This window comes from Limanda limanda, chromosome 1 (assembly GCF_963576545.1).
Source record: "Limanda limanda chromosome 1, fLimLim1.1, whole genome shotgun sequence".
NCBI classification, from domain to species: domain Eukaryota; kingdom Metazoa; phylum Chordata; class Actinopteri; order Pleuronectiformes; family Pleuronectidae; genus Limanda; species Limanda limanda.
Window position 1 is genome coordinate 30,254,504 of NC_083636.1, and position 24,265 is coordinate 30,278,768.

At 41.8% G+C, this 24,265-nt stretch overlaps 3 protein-coding genes across 6 annotated transcripts in view; 1 reads left to right on the forward strand and 2 right to left on the reverse strand.

Moving 5' to 3' along the window:
* pcsk5a (proprotein convertase subtilisin/kexin type 5a) overlaps positions 1-3,567 on the forward strand; it is a 33,830-nt gene extending 30,263 nt beyond the window's left edge. Inside the window, exons 36-38 of the mRNA XM_061073910.1 lie at positions 1,145-1,245; positions 1,665-1,863; positions 2,809-3,567. Of these exons, the coding sequence (XP_060929893.1) occupies positions 1,145-1,245; positions 1,665-1,863; positions 2,809-3,293 (785 nt within the window). The 3' untranslated portion in view covers positions 3,294-3,567. The remainder of the gene's footprint in view (positions 1-1,144; positions 1,246-1,664; positions 1,864-2,808) is intronic.
* Positions 3,568-3,861: 294 nt separating this feature from the next.
* Positions 3,862-17,597, reverse strand: prune2 (prune homolog 2 with BCH domain). Of its 4 annotated transcripts, none has more exons than XM_061072976.1 (12): positions 17,527-17,597; positions 16,782-16,985; positions 15,459-15,524; positions 15,164-15,364; positions 13,995-14,171; positions 10,124-10,226; positions 7,242-7,373; positions 7,033-7,119; positions 6,031-6,129; positions 5,905-5,943; positions 5,384-5,458; positions 3,862-5,258 (listed from the first exon to the last, which is right to left on the reverse strand). In XM_061072976.1, exons 3-12 carry the CDS (start codon positions 15,511-15,513, stop codon positions 5,225-5,227), a joined length of 1,002 nt encoding a protein of 333 aa, XP_060928959.1. In that variant the 5' UTR covers positions 15,514-15,524; positions 16,782-16,985; positions 17,527-17,597; the 3' UTR covers positions 3,862-5,224. The 4 variants fall into 4 exon arrangements, with proteins under 4 accessions (XP_060928959.1, XP_060928975.1, XP_060928967.1 ...); XM_061072992.1 differs by having other exon boundaries at positions 16,782-16,966; positions 17,527-17,573; XM_061072984.1 differs by having other exon boundaries at positions 16,782-16,989; positions 17,527-17,573.
* Positions 17,598-17,784: 187 nt separating this feature from the next.
* Positions 17,785-22,972, reverse strand: LOC133012961 (guanine nucleotide-binding protein subunit alpha-14-like). The gene is made up of 7 exons (XM_061080359.1): positions 22,688-22,972; positions 20,295-20,479; positions 19,964-20,118; positions 19,606-19,734; positions 19,345-19,474; positions 19,081-19,234; positions 17,785-18,446 (listed from the first exon to the last, which is right to left on the reverse strand). Exons 1-7 carry the CDS (start codon positions 22,806-22,808, stop codon positions 18,256-18,258), a joined length of 1,065 nt encoding a protein of 354 aa, XP_060936342.1. The 5' UTR covers positions 22,809-22,972; the 3' UTR covers positions 17,785-18,255.
* Between the last annotated feature and the right edge of the window lie 1,293 nt (positions 22,973-24,265).

The window sequence follows — 24,265 nt, forward strand, 5'->3', positions numbered from 1 at the left end:
GCCAAAATCGGGGACGTGTTTTTCCTTAATGTGCATGACTTTCCCATCATCTGTCAAAAATATATACTCTCGGTTCTTGCCATGATTTACTGAACAATTTCCCTAAAGGGAATTTTAGGCGTTGGGAAGGAGACACTTCTATGTTTGGGAGAATCACAGTTAATATTTACAGCAGAATGTGAGGTTGATATAAAACAAACTACACTGCCCCTGTTCATCAAGATAAAGGAACATCTCACGTTTAATGGTGCGACACCAGAGACTGTATATATAGATGGACGACATGACAGCTCCCCAAAATGATGCCAAAGTGTCTCGCTTGCCTACTGGTTGGCTGCAGTATAGGTCATGAATCCGGCCTCCTCCGTGTTAGCGGATGGGACATGGACCAAACTAAAAAGTATTCAGTTATCAAAGATGGTTTCTGTCTTTTTCAGTAGCTCTTATCGCACTGATATATGTTCAAGGGTTTCATTTTTTCAGTAACTTTGTTTTTAATTCATTATTTGATGCAGTACAAATGATGTGAAACATCATGATTGACAACTGAGACTAACTCATGATTGGTGGAGCGGATGTAGCAGCAGGTTTAATCCCCTGATCCCCACTGTGCGGTTTCTTTGGCTTCATTTCTAAACAGTTGGAGAAAATAAAGTCGTCCATCACTGAAACCAAAAGATGGTAGAAAGTCCACCAGTAAAAGTTGCCAAACCCCTTCCCTCAAATTAAAGTTAAATCTTTGGTTATTCTACAGATTTTTTAAATAAAGATATGAATACAAATACATTCGATAATAGGATGTGCATTTTTGGAATTTTTACATAAAATTCAACATAGTTATAGTAATTTAACATTCAAGAAGATTTTGCAATGATTAACAACCTCCTGGATACAACTTGTATTTATTATAACAGTAATTTACTGTATTTTGATGGCATTTAATCTTAACAAATTAAATAGTAAAATAATATAGTACATTTGTGTGAATAAAACTTGTTGTGCAGTCTATGTGATGCACACTGATGTGTTTTGAGCTGTTCGGAGGAGCTCTGTGGCTTACACAGTATAAAATCATTTATTTTGATATTTTCCTGGGAATAACAGAATATTGCCACTTACCCTTGAAGTTGTCTCGTCTGTGCAGGGAAAGATTCCCTCTCCTGTGACTCATGCTACGCTGGTTACCTGCTCTCAGAAGGAACCTGCAAGTCCTTGTGTGACATCGGCCAGTTTCCTGTTATAAAGGTAACGACACTTTTCCAGGTTTTTAATTTCACAAATATTAACTTTCTGTTTAAAAAAAGCATTACCCTGTCCTTGCCTCACCAAAATAATTACTACTAATGTTTTGGCCCCAGGTATCCCATAATGTAATTCAGACCGACTTATTACTCCAGCAGGAGAAATCTCAAACAGCAGAGTAGAAATTATTACTGTGAAATTATTTCTAAATAAATCTCCGGGCTTCTTGCTGTGAGGCAACCCACTGAAACTGTCTGACATATTAATTGATTAAAATGAGAGGCAGTGCGACACTTATATTCAGAAATATAAGTTTTGCATATGTTTTGAAGCAAAGGACCCGTAGCTGTGATGTAAAAATGCAGCGGCTGTGTGTCTGGCTGCGCTTTTCACTGTCAGTCTGTCCTCTTGACCCTCATCAGGGTTCAGGCCACGCTTGTGTGGCCTGTCACATCTCCTGTCTCGAGTGCCGGGGGCCCGGTCCAACCAACTGCACCGTGTGCCCTGCTCAGGCCATTTTAGAAGCTGGAGGGCGCTGTCTGCTGTGCTGCCGCCATGAGGAAGGGGAGGAGGAGGCCGCAACGCAGCAGCAGGACTGTTGTAACTGCACTGAGACTCGAGGTAGGCTGCAGGTTTGTCTGTAGGTTTGTCTGTATGAGGATGGGAAGGCACATGGCAGGGTGTGAACAGTCAGACCTTTTTCCTGGAGCTGATAAACTATGCTAAACAGGGATTATCTGTAAATTAAACTTCTCTGTGGAGTTTGTTAATGAATAACAAGTTCATTAAGTCGACAAAATGCCAATCATGGTTTTCAGCAATTTATTGTACAGCAACAGAAATAGATCATTACGCTAGAGAAAGGGGAACCAATTATTATTATTATTATAATCATTATAATCGTTATAGTTATTATATTGCATTTCTTTTTCTTGATACATAATTTGTCAGATGATGAAGTGTGTTAATTAAAGGGGTGCATCAAAAATTGACTACTGGATTTGTACATATTCAGGAGACAGATTAAAGAAAGTGGTCCATCTTGAAGCTGCACAGGCCGAGAAATGCTGACTTTTACTTCCTGGTATAAATCAAGCTCCACAACTGCTGGAACTTGTCATTCCCTCTTAATTTCCCCTGTTCTATATTACAATTTTTTATATGAGCAAAATTGTGGAGTGGACAATCACGCCGGCTGGATCAAATCACATGATGGTTTAATATGATGAAATACTGTACCAAAGTGAAAAATTACTGTTTTTAGTTAATATAGATGATAACGTTATTGATCCCAAAGGAAATGTAGGCATCTAGTAGCTTAAAACACACATACAGGGCAAGAGAAGCAATAAAGTATAACTGAGGTGGAATAAAAGTAAAATACTCTCATAAATTATCAGTAATATATAAGAAAACACTAAACTTAAACCCAGATCCAAAACCAAACATATCGTGCACAGGGGCTAGTACAGTCAGTAACAATCTGAATAGAGGTCAGTGTGCTGTGAGCAGAGAGGCAGCTTTGTGCACATGAGTGTCTGACCTCCTGCCTCTGGGGTTCTATAGGCGAATGCGTCCTCAGCACCAACTTGGCGTTCACGAACGAGGAGGAAGAGGAGGCCAGAGGGAACCTGACCGTCTTCATCATCGCCTGCATCCTGCTGGTGCTGGCACTGGTGGCTGTCGTCTTCATCATCAGACACACCCGTTCTAAGAGAGCTCCCCCAGACATCACCCCCCGTGGCTACGAGAAGCTGGGCTCCGGGGGGGTATTCGGAGGCGGCGGTGCCCACCGAGGCTACAGCTCTGCATCTAACAGCGGCCGAGCCAGCTCCTCCGGCGGCCGCTTCCAGGAGTCTCAGCTGGTCGACCTCAGTGACCGCCGCTCACGTGGTAAGAAGGATGATGACGATGAAGATGATGATGATGACGAGGACATTGTTTACATGGGCCAGGATGGCACCGTGTACAGGAAGTTTCGTTACGGACAACTTGGAGAGGACAAGGACGACGAGCTGGAGTACGATGACGAGAGCTACACGTTCCGGTGAAGCACAAAGAGAAGATCCCTTCCTCCTCCTCTGACCTCTGCTCCCTTTTGATTCATTTTGCTCTTTGCTGTTTATCTCCTCCTGCCCTGAGGGACAGACCCATTTATCCTCTTCTGAATATGAACCAAATGAGACATGTGCAGCTATTTATAATGAGTTGTATTTTTACGACTGTTATTCATTCACAAAACCAAATGAGCTGGGGAAAATTCCACGTCATTTAACATCCTTAAAGACTTTTAACATAATTAAGCTTGATTTTTCTAGACTTTGTTTTGATTATGATCACTTCCCACGTGCAGCATAATTTATCGTGGGTGTTTACGAGTTTTAACAGATTCATTAATCAAATTATTCATCTATTTGTTAAATGTGTTGTTGGATTAGCATTTTAAATTTGATTTATCATAGTATTTCTATACTTTTCTGTTTGCAGTCATTGATTATGGATTTAAAAATGTGTTCAAATAAAGTCTTGGAAGAAAAGTATTACTGCATATGAATGGTGCGATACAAATAAACTTCATGACATCACAAGGTGGAAACAGAGTCACTCATTTAAACATAGTTCAGACTTAAGTCCATTTTATTGAATGACTAGACAGTGATCCATAATTTTTCTGCACATCCTCATTACTACACCATAATAGGACTCATTGATAAGAGGACCATCAGTTATCCATGTGGGGACATGCACTTATGTACAAATGCACACACACACGTATATAGATGATATTGTGCTTTACAGAGACCCCATCTTTTTATTTTCATCAGATCCGGGAGAAGATTATTCCCAGTTATATACCTGACAGAAACCGATTGAAAACACATGGATCAAATGAGGGTCACTGATACTTTTTGCTTGGGAAATAACAAAGTAGGCGTACACCATTCTCCTTTTGTCTCTGATTCGGACATGAGGTGGACTCCTCTGAGACACAGGTGGGCTGCTGAATTCAACATGGTCGCACAGATGGTCAATGAGCAACGTTCTGATTGGTTAGTCAGTGGGAGTCGTGCTGATTGGCCCATCAGTTTGAGAGTAAAATAGGGTCCAGATTTTTTTGCTGTAACTTCAGGGTCACATGCATAGATTGGTAACTTGTGCGTCCGTCCCTCAGACTTTGTGAAAACAGTTAAAAAATATCCCTGCACAAGTGTGAATCAAACACACTCTACAAAAAATGCTGTGACCCTAATTTGATCCAATAAAAAACACACACACTGGCAAGAGAACATGGCTTAAAAGACACATTCTCACATTGCACGTATTAACTTCATTGTATATTTAATTTCCTCCTACTTGGTTTCAGTTAAACTCTTCAGTTAAAATATCTATTTTTCATTATATTCTTCAGTTTTGGAGCATTGGTGTTAAGACAGAGGTTTTGATTTGCTGAAAAGCAATAACTTGGTCATTTATGGCACGCGGTCTTTATGGTCTCCCCTTGTGCTTCTATTGTAGATTGCTGACGCACAAGTTGAATCTGAAGTGGTGATACTGTGGAACCAGTAAAGGGTGACAATTATTGCTTCGCTGCTTCTCATGCACACAACTATGACACATTAGTCTCTAGAAATGGATTTGCACGGTGCACTGTCTGGTGTAAATTGCATTCACTAACCTACCATGAACACTGATGCTACTCTGTAGGCGCCGCCAAGCGTCACACTTGACTCTATAGTTCTCTGAACAGTAGATGTAAGGGACAAAAGACGCTGCTGCAGCCTGAAAGAATGACATCTGCGTGTTAACTATTGTGAGGTGTGATTTCATATTCCACCCCGATGTGCAATTGACAAGCACAGACACACACACACACACACACACACACACACACTAGCTTAACAACCCTCTGCTTCTCCAGCTTCAGCGGTACGGCCGTGTTTTCTGAACACCAAGGTGACCCGTCCGTTGAGGATGTTTGGGTTTAAGAGCTGCTGGCACCGGCTGCGTTTGCTCGGCTGGGTGAGATGACAAAACAAAACAGAGACATTAAAGACGGTTGGTGTTTATGTATGAGTGACACACCGCTGACACAGGGCTGTTTCTCTTCCACGTGTGATCTCAAACGTCTAAGAGGACTTACTTGGTTCTGCCTGCTGCTGCTGCTGCTGCTGCTCCTGCTGCTGATGGCTCCGATCCCTGCAGGAAAATATTCACTCTTGATAGAAAGGAGAACAAAAATGGAGAGGTTGTTAGAGCAGGATTTATCGTTGCAATGCCCTGGTACACTGTGAATGTGGAGACACGTGCAGTTTATGATTCAGTGCACAATTAGTCAGCAAGAGATTAGTGTGTAATTCCACAGCTTTGATCCTGCATTTATTATCAGGGTAATAGATCTCTCCGCAATAAGGACGGGCTCATTTATTTGACTGTAATGATAAATGAGATGAAAGCAATGCATTTAGCATCTTTAGCAACTTTTTTTTGCTGTCTCTTTTTTTCTTGTAATTGCCACCGTGGCCAATTCCAATGCAAGTCGTCCAGCAGGAGCTGAGAGTGTGCCGTCTGATAAATGAGCTCTGCGGCCGGGGAAAAAACCTGAGACAAGGGACCCTGTCTCCAAAGAGGGCAGTAACGAGAGGCAGGAGAGTTGGTGCTTACTTTGAGTTCTCCGATGCTGCCTTCAGTTCCTTGTCGAGTCTGGAGGTTAGAGATCAGATGACAAGATGAATATAAAAGGCGTTTAAAGCGACAGCTCGGGCTCGGAGGAGGCGGGCGCAGACTCACCTAATGATGCACTCTGGGATCTGGATGCAATCCATGGGGATGAGTTCCTGAAGCTTTTCCAAACTGTTCACGTACTTTATCTTACTGCTGAACTTGGCACTGGGTAGATAGCAAAATGTACACACACAATCACACACAGTCACACACACACACACACACATGCATACAAAAGTTTACATAAGCTCACAAACAAGAAAAGCACTGTGAAAGAAATCTGCTTTAAATCTAAAGAATAACAATTTAACCAGATGATTCCACCAGATGAAAAGTTCACTTTTACTTTACACCTAAGCTACTCTAATGAATCCTAAGGGAACATGCTTGACCCATACACTGTGTATAAAGATGGACGACATGAAAGTTCCCAAAAGTTAATCCAAAATGTCTAAATCGCCACCTGGTGGCTGACTGCAGTATAGGTAATAAATCCTGTCTCCTCCATGTTAATTTACAGGACATGGACTAAGTTAAAAAGTCAAAGTACATTACAAATACAATTCTCAAAGTCGTTTTTTTGTCTTTTAACATATTTCTTATCACACGTATTATTGGTTCAGGATTGTTGAGCTGCTACTTTCTTGATACATTTGGTTTTAATTAGTTATTTGATGCTACAAAAAAGAGCTGAAACATTATGTAACACGTCGGCACATGTGTCGACAGGACCTCGCTAGCACAGCTCCATATACCGATCACTACTGCGCAGATTCCTGCTCCAAATCAAAAAGATGGCAGTGTTCATATCTTGGCTATTTTGTCCTCTTTCTGGGTAGCGTGAGGAAGAGGAGACGTGTCGTCCATTTGAATATACAGTTTATGGTTTGAGCCAAATTTCATGGAGAATCATTCAAGAGTTGTTCAGACATTTCACTTCAAAAGCGAAAATGTCAACCTCAAGTGGGACCAAAGGAAAAGTCATGGGATCATCGAAGTCAGTAAAATTCATCCTCATGGCGATATATAACAGAGCTTTTAAGATATTTCAGTGGGGAGTAGTTTTACCTGATGAAGGGCTTGGTAACTGCTAGAATGGTCCTGATAAACCAAGATGGATGGAGAATAATGAAGGATTTCAAATTCTTCCTGAGCCTGCAACAACACAACATGTCACATGATAGTAGATTCAAGTTTTTGTTATGTGTTAAGTGTCTGTTATCTCTCATGAAATCATGTTTTCATCACGTATGAGGTGAAGGAGAAGCAGGTCAGACCTTCTATCAATCATCTGATAGCACTTCTTCAACCAACCAAGGCCGGGCATTCTTCTGTGGGGTGTGGCGCCATTCAGGTACACGATCATGTAGTCCTCCGCCACCATCAGCTCCAGGGTGCTGATCACGTAGCTGAAGACACACAAACACACACAGGGTGAAATACTGACCATGACCATGACCCTGACTCCAAACTAGCAAATTATTTCTGACTGACCTAAATGTCTTCCACCTTTTAGAAGTCAACTATTTTATTGATTGAAAATTATAACTACTAATTATTTGCATGTACAAAAGCTAAATTCATCCTGGGGGGAGCATGCATGTCTATAACATCTTCATTTGATCATCAAGTTGATTAAAAATCAAACATGTCAGCCTCATGGTGGCACTAGAGGAAAGCTTTTTCTTAGGGTTCGTGATCTGGGGACCATGAATCTCTACACAAAATTTTGAGTTATCTATTGATTACCACTGTAGAGCCACACAACTAGGATGACGAAAAGTATTTATATTCATGGCTCTGGAAATGTGAATACAACAACAGATATAAACAGATCATTTAAATGACAAACACCAACCTGATTAGCTAGTGCATATCAACGTGGACAGCATCTTGTGTAGTTAGGAAAATATAACCTTTCACCATATCACAGTGGAAAACATGTCATATTACCATGTAATTTAAACACAATAAGAAGCAAAGTCACTTTATATCTTTAACATTATGTATGTTACAATATCATGCAGGGAATTTGAGTTTAAAGCCAACAATATAAGGATATAGGAGATCTTGCTGTCTGATATAAAGTATGAGAAATGGCTACAAACGAGGCTTCGTGGATGAGCTCTTTTGGTTTGATTCCTTCTTTTTATTTTCCTTCCCTGCATCAATTTCCACAGCTCAATCAGACTTCTACCCTTTTAAAATCCAATGCTCTGATTCAGGCCAAGAGAAACCATTATCTCTTCCTCATTTCTCTCCTCACCCCCTTCCACCTTTTTCTCATTCTTCTCAATCAGCGGGGAACTTTGTCAATTCTGAAAATATCCTCAGCTACCACAGTCCTCTTGATTTCCTAAATAACCCCTGAGTTTGTAGGCTCAGCCTGACTCTCCTCTCTTCCCGATCTAATGTCATTCTGCAGCTTACAAACCAACATCCACTCTGTTTCGTGACTATTGTGATTATCTCCCACTGACAGGAGCCGCACACTGTTCACCACCTCGAATAGTTACTCCTCCTCGCACGTATTCACACCTCAAGCCATCTGGCAGCAGAAACTGCAGACACTACGGTTTACCTCCTTTCATTCCTATCCAAAAACTCTTGGATACGCCAGCTTACTCGATATCTTTCTCAGAACAGCCCGTGGGATCCCAGCCGCACTGTCCAAGCATGCAATGCATCTGTGCCAGTACAACAGTGAAGACATCAGCATGGGAGGTCTCAGCAAACAGGCTCGATTATCACTTTATTTCTGTCGCTTTATTTACACAGCTTCCCTTGCACGGAGGAGCCGTGGCTGATTAAAGGAAAATCCGGCTGCATTCCGGATTCACGAAATGAGTTCAAGAATAAAATGCAACTTATAATGTTTCCTATTATTGGTTTTGTATAAATTAAACCAGGGTGGATTTAGGTTGGACAGAATTTCTTTGAGTTAAATGTAATGCATGCTAACACAGTTCATAGTGTCAATGATAAAAGATTGATGAAAGTAAATTGTTGACATGTCATGAATCACCATCTTAAAAAGATTGGCTGATCATCTCTAAAATCAGCTTGAGGTCAGGTTGAATGCTGTTTGTTTTGCAGGTATTTGGATCTCTGTGCCATGGAAACAATGAAACTAAACCTGAGTGCAAACGTGTCGCAGTTTCCCAGTTTGGTTTGGATTATTTTCAGGATATTGTGTTTAAATGGAACAATTGAACAGGTTCTTTGTATCTGTTTACATATGATCATAACAGAAGGCAGGTTTCTGATCGTGTGCCTGCAGTTTTCTTTTGGCTTCTCATCATTACAGCCACTATGAGACCGTTCAGAAACCTGAATAAGGTTTTCACTCACCACAGGATCCTGGCTTCTATCAGAGTACTCCAGGTAGTATAATCAGGATTCTCGAGATACTAGAAGGGCACTCAGTAGCATGCATATCTCCGACAAGGCCAAACAGTCCTCTTATGAAACCATATTAAATTCACTTAGATCCAACTTTGTATTTGGATCTGTACCGAATTGCACACATACACATACATATCCGTTACCTAAACCAAGATGTTGAAGATAATCCACAACAACTTTTAAAAACGCCCTGTCTCACAATGTAAAAGAAAGAGAAAAAAGATTCCTGGATCAGCCCCCGATCCGAATCCACACCAAAATGTTATGTGTTCTCTCCTGACCCCTTCTGCCTCCTTCCACCTATTTTCATGGTAATCTGTTCTGTAGTTTATGTGTAATCCTGCCTACTAACAAACAAACACATTAACAAACAAGTCAGAGGGTCACCAAAGTCCCAGCTCACATCCCATGAGGACCATCACTGACTACCGTGCAAATGCTTTCAGTGGTTTTTAGCCACACCAGCATGAAGGCTTGTCAGTTTACACTGAAATATTTCTACAATTTCTAGTTGAATTTGAAAATACAGTCATGATCCCCAGAGTTGAATCCTGAGTGACGTGTCCCCAGATGTTTCTGTAGCATCACCCTGATGTTCACATTTGTGGCTTTCAATAAGATATCTCCACCAATGGGACTTTGATCGTGATGCAGTTGGGTGCATTCCTGTTCCCTACAGGATGAACTGCAGTAGCTTTGGTGGCATGTTGTTTCATGTACAAGTAAATGCTGGTGTTTGTAAGTTATTACTCACAGGAAGAGGTTCTCCATTATTTCATGGTACTCCTCTCTGTCGCTGTCTGGCAGGAAACAGGCAGCAAACACGATGATGGCGTTCACTCCGTTGGCATAGTAGCCTTAAAAAAAAAACATAAAATTCAAAGGAATGAGAGTCAAGTTGATCCAACAATTCTTGGTGAAAGCTTAGCCTTAATTAGCACAGCCTCCTAATTTGATTGTTCCCTTGTTTTTCGCTTTTTTCTTTGTGTTTATCTGCGTCTCTTTTGTCTGACTGTCTCTCTGTCCGGCTTCCTCTCCCTACGTTTCAGGTAATTCTCCAGCCCATCCATCGGCAGGTTCGGTGTCACTCAGACAGAGGGTCTTTTATCTGAGACAGAGCTGCTGATGTTCACTGTTCAGTGACAGACGTCTCCTGTTACACTTATGCCCACAGCACAGAGCACAGTGGGGGGAAACTGTGCTACGTACAATGATTATAGTGTCTGATTTCCATCAGTAATGGTAATATGGTCAGGGTTTTCTTGAGGCACAAGCTTATTGGGGCATAGGCCATTGGCCCTTGGGTTGTAGTGGGCCCCATTGAGAGAAAGATGGGGCCCCTGCCTGTGAAACTAATATGTTGTGACTCTTTATGGTCCATCTATAAAGTTGGATGACATAATAGCTTCCTTAAAGTGAAGCCAAAGTGTCTGGATCGCCCTCAGTGATTGGCTGCAGTATACTTCATTAACCCTGCCTTCTCCATGTTAGCGGAGGGGGCATGGGCCGAACAGAAAACTTCAATAATGTGATGCAAATGATACTTCCATTTTAGATTGTTCTTTTTCAATGTAGCTGCAGGATTTCGATACTGCAGCTCCATCCCAAGATGGCTACAGTGTAAACTTTGGCTCCAAATGTGCAAGATAGTAGCGTTCGTACCCGGGATATTTTGGTATGGTACAGAGTCAGACCCAGGTCCCTCAGTGTTAATGCAGATAGGTGATACATTAGAAGATATTAAATCATAATTATTTAATCTCAGTGTTATGAAATTATATTTGAAGACGTCACCTTGGGCTGTCGGAAGATCTGACGGACATTTATTCACTATTTTCTGACATTTGATTGATTCGTTGATGTATTAAAAAAGGTATTGATAAAAAAATATATAGGGAAAAGGATCTTAAACTGCAGCTCTGGTGTTATGATGATGATGATGATGATGGTGGTGGTGGTGGTGGTTGTGGTGGTGATGAAGAACACTGTTTAATGCTGGGTTGAGATCAGGTCATTTCTGCACACAAACCATGACCCCTGGCACGCTCTATGGGAGAATGGATTTTCATTCAGTGAGCAGTGAGTGGTTTTGGTCAGCAACCTCCACCCTTCATTAAACGCACGGGGTATGTTATTGTCAAGTGGCCACTTTCACGGTTTTCAACCTGAGTCCTGTTGTACTAATGTTCAGTTGACGTGGGGAAAAAAAGAAGATAAAAATGCTTTTCTCCATGCAGCTCGCTCTCTGGTGACCATCGTGTGATGTGAAACTCAGCGGCTCGCCTCCACTGCCGCCCGTATTAGTTCATTTTCACTCGGCTCCAGCTCAAGGTTGAGATCAGGCTTTTCAAAACTGATCAACATCACTCGGCTAACTCGTTCTCCAGCTCCCGCACAATAGATGGTTGTCATACAGTCAGTGTTGCAGAGATTATGACTTCTATAACGTTGTCCTACCCTGACTTCGATATTGAGGCCGACTGAAAACTAAAACTGAGAACTGGAGAAATCTTTCAAAAGATCTTTTAGACAGGTTTCAGTTTGGTTGTTTGGCAAGGAAGTCAGAGGTTGGTTAATTTGGGCTCAGTAACAATGTCTGTCTGTCTGTCTGTCTGTCTGTCTGTCTGTCTGTCTGTCTGTCTGTCTGTCTGTCTGTCTGTCTGTCTGTCTGTCTGTCTGTCTGTCTGTCTGTCTGTCTGTCTGTCTGTCTGTCTGTCTGTCTGTCTGTCTGTCTGTCTGTCTGTCTGTCTGTCTGTCTGTCTGTCTGTCTGTCTGTCTGTCTGTCTGTCTGTCTGTCTGTCTGTCTGTCTGTCTGTCTGTCTGTCTGTCTGTCTGTCTGTCTGTCTGTCTGTCTGTCTGTCTGTCTGTCTGTCTGTCTGTCTGTCTGTCTGTCTGTCTGTCTGTCTGTCTGTCTGTCTGTCTGTCTGTCTGTCTGTCTGTCTGTCTGTCTGTCTGTCTGTCTGTCTGTCTTTCTGTCTGTCTGTCTGTCTGTCTGTCTGTCTGTCTGTCTGTCTGTCTGTCTGTCTCTCTGTCTCTCTGTCTGTCTCTCTCTCTGTCTGTACCTCACATATCTCGAGAACCGTTCACCCTGGCATTGGTTTTAGCTTAGTTTCTTTTATGATCAAAGGGGGTGGAGTGTCAACTTGGTGTGATTTGGAGCGGCAGTACTTTTAATAATAGTACAATTTGAATAAACCGGCAAACAGCTCCTTTGATAACTTGTGTTTTCACTTCCTGTGGTGAGTAACCCGCTTGATCAGATAACCTACAGGTCCACTCAACCATTTAAAATCATCGGCTGTCTGTATGTGGAACACGTATTCCGAGAACCATTAATCTTATCAGCTTCACACAAGGTATGTGTATTGTGAAGGGCCCAAGGAAGTGCAGTGTTGAATTTGGCTCTATAGCAGCGGCGGTGTCAACATAAGTGATTGTTGTCAACCACTACATCCTTGACTACAGACAACAACACAACTGACTCTCCACTTCGGGGTTCTGTGCGCTGTGAGAGCTTCACCGAACTTTGAAGAAACAGGTGAACAGCTCTTTGTGCAGCAGCTGTGGTGCAGCCTCAGGGTTCAGCAGCTGGTCTTCACTGTCTGCAACTCATTTACTGCAGGTCACTTTTACAGTTGAACACACTAATAGTAATACATTATTTATGCGCTGTCGCCAAACCTAATGCTTTTTAATGTTATACAAAAAATGTCTTGAATGAGTTCACATTGAACCAAACTCAGTAATTACGTATTATGTATTATAGGTGCCTAATGTGTGTAGAATGTATTTTCAGTTGTACTATTAGAGTAGTTACTTTTACTAGATTATGGACTGGTATTTAGTTCTTTTTAGGTCAGCTGTAATTAAAAGTGATTTAAAAGAATGTAAATGAGCATATAATACAGCCCCAGCCAGCGTGTTGCCTGAGAGGCAAAATCCTGTGTAAAAAAAACTGATGATTACTTGAGACTGCTCTGAAGCCTGAGGACAAATCAGATATCAGCTCAATCAACTCAGACCTTTTCCAATCTGAATATATTTGTTTAAATACAAACTTTAAATGTAAACATCTTCTTTAACTAAGCCATTCGCGACTACTGCGTTTTAGTATTTCGTATTACTGAAAAGGATTCAGCATTTTGGTTGGCGACAGGACGTTCTGAGAATTATTAGATTGTCGTCTGTCTTCCTTGTCCACTCTGTTGGCGCTTCTCCTCTCCAACTTTGCTGCTGCTAGCGTTAGCTGTTCGCATGTGACGCTTGAGATAGTTATAGTGCTGGTATAGTTGATGTACTTCAGCTCAGCCTGACATTTGTTGTGGGCTTATCTGCTCCAGGAAAATATTTTCACACTGTTGTTTTAGTCGAGCATCTGTTGTTGTTTGTTTCCGTCTCGTTTTCTTTTTGCATGTCTGTAACTTTAGTGTAACCTGCTTGTCAATAACAACAGCGATAGATCTGCTAAATCTGCCTCTCCCTCTGCCTTATGCTGCACTAGACCATAGCAATGCACAGTGTTGACTTGTGGTTTCGATAGTTAACCAGTGAAGTGTAATTTCTTTAGCCAGTATTGGGACATAAGCCCCAATGTCATGGTGCTGAATCAGCTCTTTAATATTCACCTCCGTGGGAGATGACTCTCATGTAGGGCTCAATGATCTTCATGTTGATGCGGTGCTCCTGCTCGCCGATGACCACCGTCCTCCACAGCTTCCCGTCGTGGCGCTCCTCCTCTGCGCTGTACGTCGGGATGGATTCATAAGGCTCACTGGTCCCAGTCCTGCTGGCAGCATTCGGGTCTGATATGGGAGAGGACAAAAGAGCAAATACTGTGTGTTGGAGGCCTTTTCAGGAGCAGACATTTTTCTGAACATAAGCTCAGTTGTTCCTTGTATTATTAGGGAGGGCTCTGTTATATTCAAGTGCCCCAGTAAACCACAGCAGCGTGACCATGAGCAGGATGAACAACACCAGGACCCTGAAACTGAGGCCGCAAAATGCAACCCAGCTATCATTCTGTTTATTGTTCAAATGCCTTTCCTACTGTGACATGTCAAAATGTGTCTTCTTCAAAAAATCGTGACTACGCAAATAATGGGCTCCATCATGATGGATTAAGATACTATTAAAATAGAATGGGATTCAGAAGAGCCCAAAAGTCCCAGAGGAATAGAGGAATGAATGCCAAACATTCTCTGGTCCAATCTTCTTGAAAGAGAGGAATTCCTGTTTCTCTTATACATGTGTAATTAAATACTGAATATCTTAGGGTTTGGGATTTTTTTGAAACATGACATTTGATAACGCCACTTTGGACTGTGGGAAGATGCTGTGGAATCTTTTTGACATTTTATGGACAAATCTAGAATGGCACTCAGCAGAGCATAGACCTCTGCCACAGCTCGACAGTCCCCTAATGAAACCAAATTTAAATTCACTAGATTCTGATTTGATTTAAATCTGCACTAAAAATGCACACACTTATCAAGATCAATGAATTTCTCTCTGAGAAATCAACAAATCTTTGCAAAACACCCAATCTCACGGTGTTAAAAAAAAAGGGAAAAAAACAACTCTTGGATTCGCCCCCTCATCCAGATCCGCACCAAAATTGAATTGATTCTTCCCTGACTTATTAAACACCTTTGTACAAAGTTCTCTCTTGTCTGTGTTGTCTTGTTCACAAACAAACAAACCAATCAACAAAGAAATGGATGGTGAAGGAAACATTTAGGAGCATCTCGCCTCCTCCAGGATCAGGATGATATTGACTACATTCTGAATAACCCACCTTCCCAGTCCGTTTCATGGTCCGTGTAGTCGAGGTAGTCTCCCTCATCTGGCGTGTCGAGATCATCGACGTTGATGTCGAGATCGTCTGGCGTTTCCCCCAAGTCGTCCTCGCTCTGGTCCAGTGAAAGGCTGATGCGAGGGGCGGAGAGCTTCTTCCTCTGTGCCGGTCCTCCTTTTAGAGGAAGAGAGGTAGGAGGCACTTCGGGGGGGAAAACAGAGCCGTTATTTACTTTAAGATATCAAAGGTTATTCTATGTGAGTAACTGTTGGTTTGCTGGTGGAGTCCCACTCACCTGGGCGGCCTTCGCCTGCTTCAGAGTTCATTTTATTCTCTGATGCCAGGTCCATCCCCAGAGGACCTACGAGGACATAATGACAGTAAGTAATTGGACTCTTATGATAAAACCACAGCAACAACCACTTACATAATCCCCTGCCTGTGCTTCCTCTACATAGTGATTTACAAACAAGAGCATTATTCAGATTTTAGTTTGAGGTAGATACGTCAATAAATACTGTTGCACGACTGTTAATTGTTATAGAATTTTAATATAGCAGCAGCGTGTTGCTAATTTTACTTCAAGTAAGGATAGGCCATGGTAGATATAGTATCTTATATATCCACAGATATGTCCATATCAAGTTTATTTCTTTGTATTGTGTAACACACAGACTATTTGTCAATATACCTGTATCCAGTTTTTTTCTCGCAAATGACAACATCAATATCAGCCTAACAATCTCCTGAACTGGTCAAACTATACAAAGCTCTGCAATACCAGCTTGTGTTGTTAAAATAGATTTATTTAAACCCACTTGTCTGATCAGATACATTTCTGAACAAGAGTGGTGAGGTGAATGGGGGAGAAAAATGATGGGGGGAGGGGTGAGAGATATGAGAAAAATCTTCCTGTGTGAATAATCCTCCCATTCAAACTGGAGGAAGGGGGAGGATGCTGGAAGTGGTGTGTTTACGTGTGTGTGTCTGTGGTGGTGGTGGTGGGTGGGGGGGTTGCTGTTACATCATGACGAGCTCGCTCCCCCCTCCGTCCTCACTGCCTGTTCTTTTCCTTTTTTGTTCTAGTGCTGATTCAAATCGAATGACTGCACGCCTTCCTGAGCACAGACTGGGCAGAGATGCAAATTTCTCAGTGAGTCACGTGCATGAAGGAAGAGAAGCTCCTCCATGCACTCGGCCCGGAAAACAGGGAAAATGTGATTGCATTTGCAGATTACAAGAGAAAAAAAATGCTGAGTGGTGAATCCCTGTGCAGTGGATTTGACTATCGTGCTGACCATTCATAGAAACATGTCCAGCAGGTGCACACCTCCTCACACCTACACAGAGAGATAATCAGCACACACCGGCACAGACACACACTGGTACATTGCAGAATAACACAAGCAGCATCATCTGTTCTGAGCATCCTCCATGGAGGATGCTGCTGCCTCGCATCCACAGCACAGCACAGCACAGGGGACCACAGTGCTGGTGACAGCAGCCCCTCCCTTCCTCCCTCTCTCTCTTCCTGTCTGCTGGCTGTGAGGAGGGGGGGAAAAAACAACATATCCCTCTATCTTTCTCCATCTTCACAGAGCAAAAACCATCTACTCACCACTGCCACGGCTCGGGATCGTGTGTCCTCCTGCGTCTCAGAGCATGGACGTGGCTCCCAGTTCCCTGCCTATTTCCTGCTCCCCCAGCCTCTCGATGGAGATGCTCAGTTTACAAGCACCTCACAGCTTCCACCATTTTCTGGTCACATGATCTGGGCCATCACCAAATATGGGCGATCACCTGCTACAACGGCGTGCAGTGGCTTCCTCAGGCAGTGCAACAGAAAGGGTGGGGGGTATAGGAGGGTGGGTTTATGCGTGTATGCGTGGACTGAAGTAGATAAGCTGTGTGTGTCTGTGTTTGTGTGTAGGTGCAATTGTGTTATTAATACCCACATGGAGCTGCTGTTAAATCCTGACAGTAGATTTGTGAGCCTGATTTTGCAGCCACAGGGTTTTATTACCCCTCAGGTCGTAAGACAGAGCAATAACAATCAGAATGAGAACATTGTCCGTTCCATGTCCGGATAATATTCACACGCTTTGTTACGCTCTGGTGAGAAAACAGTGACTGATCTAAAGCAAATACATCATGCCTGCCCCTCCACCGTCTACAAGGCAACTTCAAATGGCCCCTTTATATTCTGAATGAGCACTAAACTTTTCAAACCTTGAACAATCCAACTAAAGCCACAAAGCAGATACAATCAATAGCACTTGCACAGCCTCTGCTTTCACGTGGAAACAGGCATTGTTTTCTTATCTGCACAAGTCTAACCTCGCTGAATGCCTCTTTTCACTTACCACGGTTCAACTCCAACAGGTAGAGACAGGAAGGCAGAGCGCAGACCTTTGCACTCTGTCGACTATTGTTTGGTACAAAGGTTGTTTCCACAGTTTCGGTGTGGCCACGCCTGGAGCTCGGGCGCAGACAGGAGGTGTCCAAATTAACAGCCTGCGGCAACAGTATCACACATTCCTACGGGTGTTTTCTTCTTCTATTTATGTATTTTTATCCTCAAAATAAAAATATGTGCAAATTGACAGAGGAACGGCACAGAATTTGGTTTGTTTAAAAACATACATTTGGTTTAATATTTATTAAGTGACTGTTAGTGAAGAATCATTTCACAGCCTACATGCTTGTGGTTATTGTTGCACACATAAACTATATTATAAAGTATAAATAAAACTTAAGACACTGAACTTCCCAGTAGACAATCCTTTTTCTTGCTCCTCCCAATGTAGCAATGCTTCAATCTTGATAAAGCAGACTCTGTCAAACCGGTTTGCTACCATTGGCTGATTCTTAGAGAATAGATACCCAATATTAAACTGTGTGATGAACTGTGTTGAAAAACAGGGCACAGACACAAACTGTCTGTGTTTTACAGTACTGACAGGAACATGTTACCTGATGGTGCTGTCTGAGGGCCAACAGCACATCAGAGAGAAAATGTCCATGAACCTGTTACAACATGTGACTTTCTTGTTCCTAAGGATGAAAGAAATCACTTTGTCCCCTGACCTCTTTCACTCGAGGTTGAACTTGTTCAGGTTATCTCTGAAGAGTGTGTCTTTGACGGCTTTGAAGACGATAGAGATGTTTTCGGTGTCCGTGGCACAGGTGTAGTGCGAGTAAAGGGGTTTGTCATGTCCACTGTGATTCTCCGTGTACATTTTCAGGATGAACTTTTTGGCAGATTCAGCATCATTCTGACGCCCTGAGAGAACAGACGAGGTCAAAAATCAGTAGAAATATTGTTTGTTTAGACTAGGAAATTACATTCACACTCCACATTCACTCCTAATAGAACAAACATTAGAGTTTACCCTGCATCGAACAGGAAAGTGACATTTCAGATGGTTATTACCGAAAAGTATTGTATATGCCACAGAAAATGTTTTATCATGAGATTTCACACTCATAATTAATGCTGCAACAATTATTATCATTATTGCTAAATATGACAACCATATTCTCAAGTAATTGTTGCCGAGGAACACATGACATACAGACTCATATGAGGTCTCTGAAATCTTTGACCCCCAAATCGAATAAATAATCAATAAATGAGTCTAAATTTGTGCCAAATTTGAAGAAATTCCAAATTTCACTTATCAACAATACAACTGGCATTCGTTGGGATGGGAGAACAGGAAATCTGTCCAAGCAACATAATATCTGAGTGCAAGCGCACAGTTTAAGCAGAAGCAGAGAAAACTACAGGGTTGTCTTCAAAGTACTGGTTTCGTTTAACAACTGTCTAGAACACAAAAATATAGATGAAATGGCAGAGGGAAAATAACAGTCCACTCAAGAGTAAACAGGAAGTGACAGAGCAGAGCATGCTTTACCGTTGTAGGCTGGGAAGTAAGTTGCCAAATGGGACTGTGAGATTTTCTCTTGGAGCAGGTCTGTCTTGTTCAGGAAGAGGATGGTGGAGGACTCTTGGAACCAATGGTATGAAAGAATGGTCTTGAACAAGGCGAGGCTTTCTCTCAGTCGATTCTAGGGAAAGGGGAAAGATAATCTCTTCAGACAACAAAGAAGGGTGCACAGATCGGACAATGTGGAAATATTTTGGACCACCACTAAGCAAAATGTTGATGTGAGCTTACGTCATTGGGATTTTCAAAAAGCACTTGATCATACTCGCTGAGGGCCGCCAGGAAAATGATGGATGTGACATTTTCAAAACAGTGGATCCATTTCTTCCTCTCTGAACGCTGACCACCCACATCCACCATCCTATGGAATATCAACGCACCTAAATTATTAAATTTATCGTTCCTTACATCGCTACATCGCTACATTGTGTAGCTTGGCTCAGAAAACCCATCATTTTTTGCTGTAGCAGGTGATAAAGTGCAGCAGGCTACCTGAAGATAGCTTTGGAGAGGTCAAAGGGATACTCGATGATGCCTGTGGTGGGGACCCTCACCCTCAAGATGTCCTGCAGGGTCGGGATGTAAAGCCGGCCTGTGATTCTGTCCAAGTCGCTCAGGTAACTGAAAAGTTAACAAACAATGGAACACGTTTAACAGCCTAACACACTCTTGACCTGATAGAAGAGAACACCAGACAGAACACTGCACTTTATGCCCAGTTTAATTTCACATTTATCTGAATGAATCCACACTTGTATTTGAGCTGATACAAATTAACAGTTGCTTCAGTTCTCTGGGAGATCCTTGGGTTTGTGTTAATGATCTGGTTTGTATAATATAAGACTCTTACTATTTGGCAGAGTCAGATAGCTGGAATTCCCTCCTGCGGTCGTAGCACCTTTGAACACTCTGGTCATTCCACACTTTCCTTATGGCATCCACCTGCCAAGGCTCCAGGGCGTGCACCATGGTTGCCTCCACTTTGCTCAGCTTGTCCGCGTGGCTCTGACACACAAGACATCAACACAAAAGTTGTTATGTGCTGAGCTGTGCATGCCCACAAGCGGTAACACAAGGTGTTAGTGCGTGAGTGCAGCGCAAGTCACACACAGAGTTTCATAAAATTTTACAAAAGAATTATCATTAGTCTCTTTATTTTTTGAACCTGTAAGGTTTCTCACAGTGTTGTCCGCGTCGCCGTAGTCAACCTGTAACGTCCTCATGGCGTGGATCAGAGCCTGGATGGCTGTCACAATGTTCTGAAACACCAGCCGAGTGAAACCCCTCCTGTCGACTTCACTGTATCCACTGCCATGGATGATCCTCATCTGTTTGATGAAAGTGCTCTTCCCACTTTCACCAGTCCCTGAGCAAATTAGGTGGAAGAGACCGAAGGATGAGAAGAAATACGCGAAACTGGGACATGCACTGAGAAACATATAATCTGAACACCAATCAGCTGTAACAACACCGTTTTTAAAATGAGAACAGGCTGTAGTTTCACAGGTTGTAATACTTGGAATCAAGTTTAAGCAAGCCACCATTCATTCCTAAGGGGCCCAACAGTCCTCTTAAATTAAATAAAGATGCACCAAATTTCTCACACATCTCCCTTATTATGCAAGATTTTTTCATTAAGATTCATTATTATTCACTGGAAATTAAGTGAAAAAAAAACAAAACACCCCATCTTCCTGATCTCGATTTGCACCAAAACTGAATGGGTTCTTCCCTGACCCAGATCGCATCCTTCCACCAACTTTAATGGTAATCCATTTAGAGGTTTTTCCGAAATTAAACAGACATACAAACCGACCAACAAATAAAGGCACTTTGCTGAAAACAGAACGTTGGAGGTAAAAACAAATAAATAAATAAACAATGTTAATTTAACATGCGTGCATTATTGTGTGGATTGGATTTTTTTAGTCTGCAAGGAACATTCGATCCTGGCTAAGTCAACACGTCAATCAACAGCCATGCGTCCTTGACTGGAACAATGAACTGCTTCCTGCCCACTGGTTGTAAATTATACTCTCGATAAGAGTGTCAGCTCGCCATCTGAAATGCTTAAAAATGTTAACCATTAGACTGACCTTTACAGGAGGATATTGTTCTCTGACCAGTCTAACTCAAGTTGAAGTTTAAAGTAGCGCTGACCTTTAAGCAAAGTCCTTCATGTCTTGTGTATTGTTTCCAACATAACCAACAGTGGGGTTTTTATAAGTGTGGCTGTTTTGATAGTTCTGCTGAAGAAAACAGGCCTCAACTGGAGCTATTATGAGCTGTAATACATTTCACAATGTGTTTACTCATCTTCCCGGTTGTCAAAATGTTGCTCTGCCCCGTATTGTTCTCTCTTTCAAGTTCTGCACTTTTAACATACCTGACTTCGTTTTGCAAATGCATCTTGACAATTCAGACGAAGCAAAGAAACAAAATAAAGAAAAAGAAAAAAAAAGGCTGTATGCACTGTGTTGTCGACCTATTTGGCTTTAACAAAGAAACCTCCAGAAAAAAATGCAGCAGTCTAGTTTGATTTGAATCAGGAGAGACAAAACTATGAAGGTTATCAAGCCGCTGACTCATCAGGGTTGCACCAACTATTTGAAGAATGCAAAGGATAACCTGCTTTAAAGGAACAGTGCACACAAAAGCATAGCCTCGCTATCTATTGATCCAAATGCTGTTGTCCTCCCTGTTGAATTGATACATTCAACTCACAATCTTTTAAATTAATAGAGAGATAGTTGGTCGCAATCTGCAAACAATAACTGAAACTAGTTTCTACTATAAACTGTCTCCGCAAAGAGGCTCATTTTTGATAATATCTATTAGTTGATCGGTCTACTGCCAAGGTATTAATGATCGTTTCCTTTGCAATCTAGCGCCATCAACATTTAATGAATACAATTTGACCTTTTATACTTATATTAATAAAACAGCCTCTGATATACTTAAGTGAGATGGTGAACATGGCAAACATTATGCCCGCTTAACATTAGCATTTTTGCATAGTCATTGTGAGCTTATTATCATGACGTTGATTCAGTCAGCTCGAAGCATCACTATGAAATGTTAGGATTGTAACTCATAATTATTTTCATTATCAATTTATCTTCAGAATTTGTGAATGATGAAAAAAAAACAAATACAAATATACGCAATTAAACTTCACATGTTAACAAAGTAAATACAGTGAATGAATCATCATTACAGGAAGGTCTGCTTAAACAAGTTTGTTTCTGTTATATAATGATGTGACTCATATGTCACATTGGAAAAAGTCTACATATAATTAGGTGTAATTTTTCACTTTTCAGCATAATGTTGACTGATTAAAAGTCAAAAGTAATAGTTAATAGTTACAGTGACCTGGCTGTGATCATGAAGTACAAAATCAATATGATATTGCTCATTTTACATGGAAATAAATGTTGTTTTAATCGAGTCTTCTTATTGAATCATTTGGATTGTCACTGTTAAGAATGGCAGTGGGTAAACATGTGTTTTTACAAATGATCTGGCACACAGTGAACATGTGTAATCACCACTAACCTCTACACACACTCACCTAACAGCAGCAGCTTAAACTCCCGGTGAGACTCTCGCTTATCACGACGGAGCTGCTGCTCTATGGCTCTGTGTATCCTCTGTCTCTCTGCGTCCTCGGCAGACATGCAGCACTCGTCCATTGTTGTCCAACTTCTACTGGCTGCTTTAGTTTTTTATGATCAACCAACGCCAAAGGGGAAGTGGAGTTAGAGAAATGAATGGATAATGGTCTTCCTCAGTCCTGCCAGGGGAGTTCATGTCCCGGAACAGGTGGTTTGGTTGGTTGGCGACATACTGTACTCACTCTTCCTCCTTCAGGAACGAGTTCAGGTGCATTTCACATTCCTGCTGTGCACGGGAGGAGGAGGAGGAGGGAGGTTGGGCCGGTTCTCACTCAGCGGCAATGCAAGTGTACATGTGTGTGTGTGTGTGTGTGGTCAGATAATGTGTATCTACTTACAGGTGCACGTACTCCCATGTGCCTCTGAATTTGAAACTCTTTACCCCACAATGAGGCAGGAGGGGAAGAAACATGATGGAGCAGGGACTCTGGAAGTTAGAGAGAGCTAAGGGTGCTGAGATAAAGTCTGTATAATGACACCTAGTTATTCCACAAGAGCCTGTCTGTCTGTCTTTGTTACTCTCTGTGGAACGCTGACCAACCCTTCATCTTATTGAATTCACGCTTGGCATGTCTATTGTAACTTGCCTGAGAACGTGCAGAGCTGTTTGGACACGAAATGTGTTCAATAATAATTAACACTGAACTGACAGGCAGGTTTAGTTTCATTTTGTGCAAAACATCAACTATAAAATCTTCACTGCAGATAAACCAGATGGGATGAACACAGTTTTCTAACTTCCCCCTGCACCATCGACTGTAAAAGCCACACATCGGCTCCAGGCCCCGATCCCTACTGACCAGACTCTGACTCTAAATGTGCAAGATGGCAGCGTTTGTATCTGCAATGTTTTGGCTTCAATTCTGGATAGTGGGAGGAAGTGGAGATGGTTTGTGTTTCCTTTTACACAGTCTGTGGTGCACCTGCCATCACTGCAGCAGGGTGACGTGCTACCACTAGAGGGAGAACAACCGAAGTTAAATTACTCTTTAAGGCAATTCTCATGCAACAAAGACAAAAGATTACAACAAGCTTTTCAAATGAGAACAACTTTGGCTTTACTCTTTAAATAGCAAAGTGAATATTTTAGGGGTTTATAGGGTAAACAATTCCTTGATTTAAAACAAAACAATCAGGATAATGTTCACTGTGTACACTCAAATGTTTGGGTTGCAGTGGCATGCAGACCACAAACATGCAACCATGACAAAACTATCATAATAATAACATGTAATAACATATTAACATAATGCTGCGTGTATTACCGATACTAATAGTATTGTTTACCATGCCTTGTTAGCCAAAGCTATTAGAGCTCCAAATGCTACATAAACTTATGGGCAACTTCTGTATTTTGATATCAATCTAATCTTTTGATTCATTTATAATCAAGCATTTCAAAAGATTCTTGAACATGAGGATTCTTTCTGGAAAAATCTTATTTTTTGAGAGATACATTTTGATTAATCGTGGTG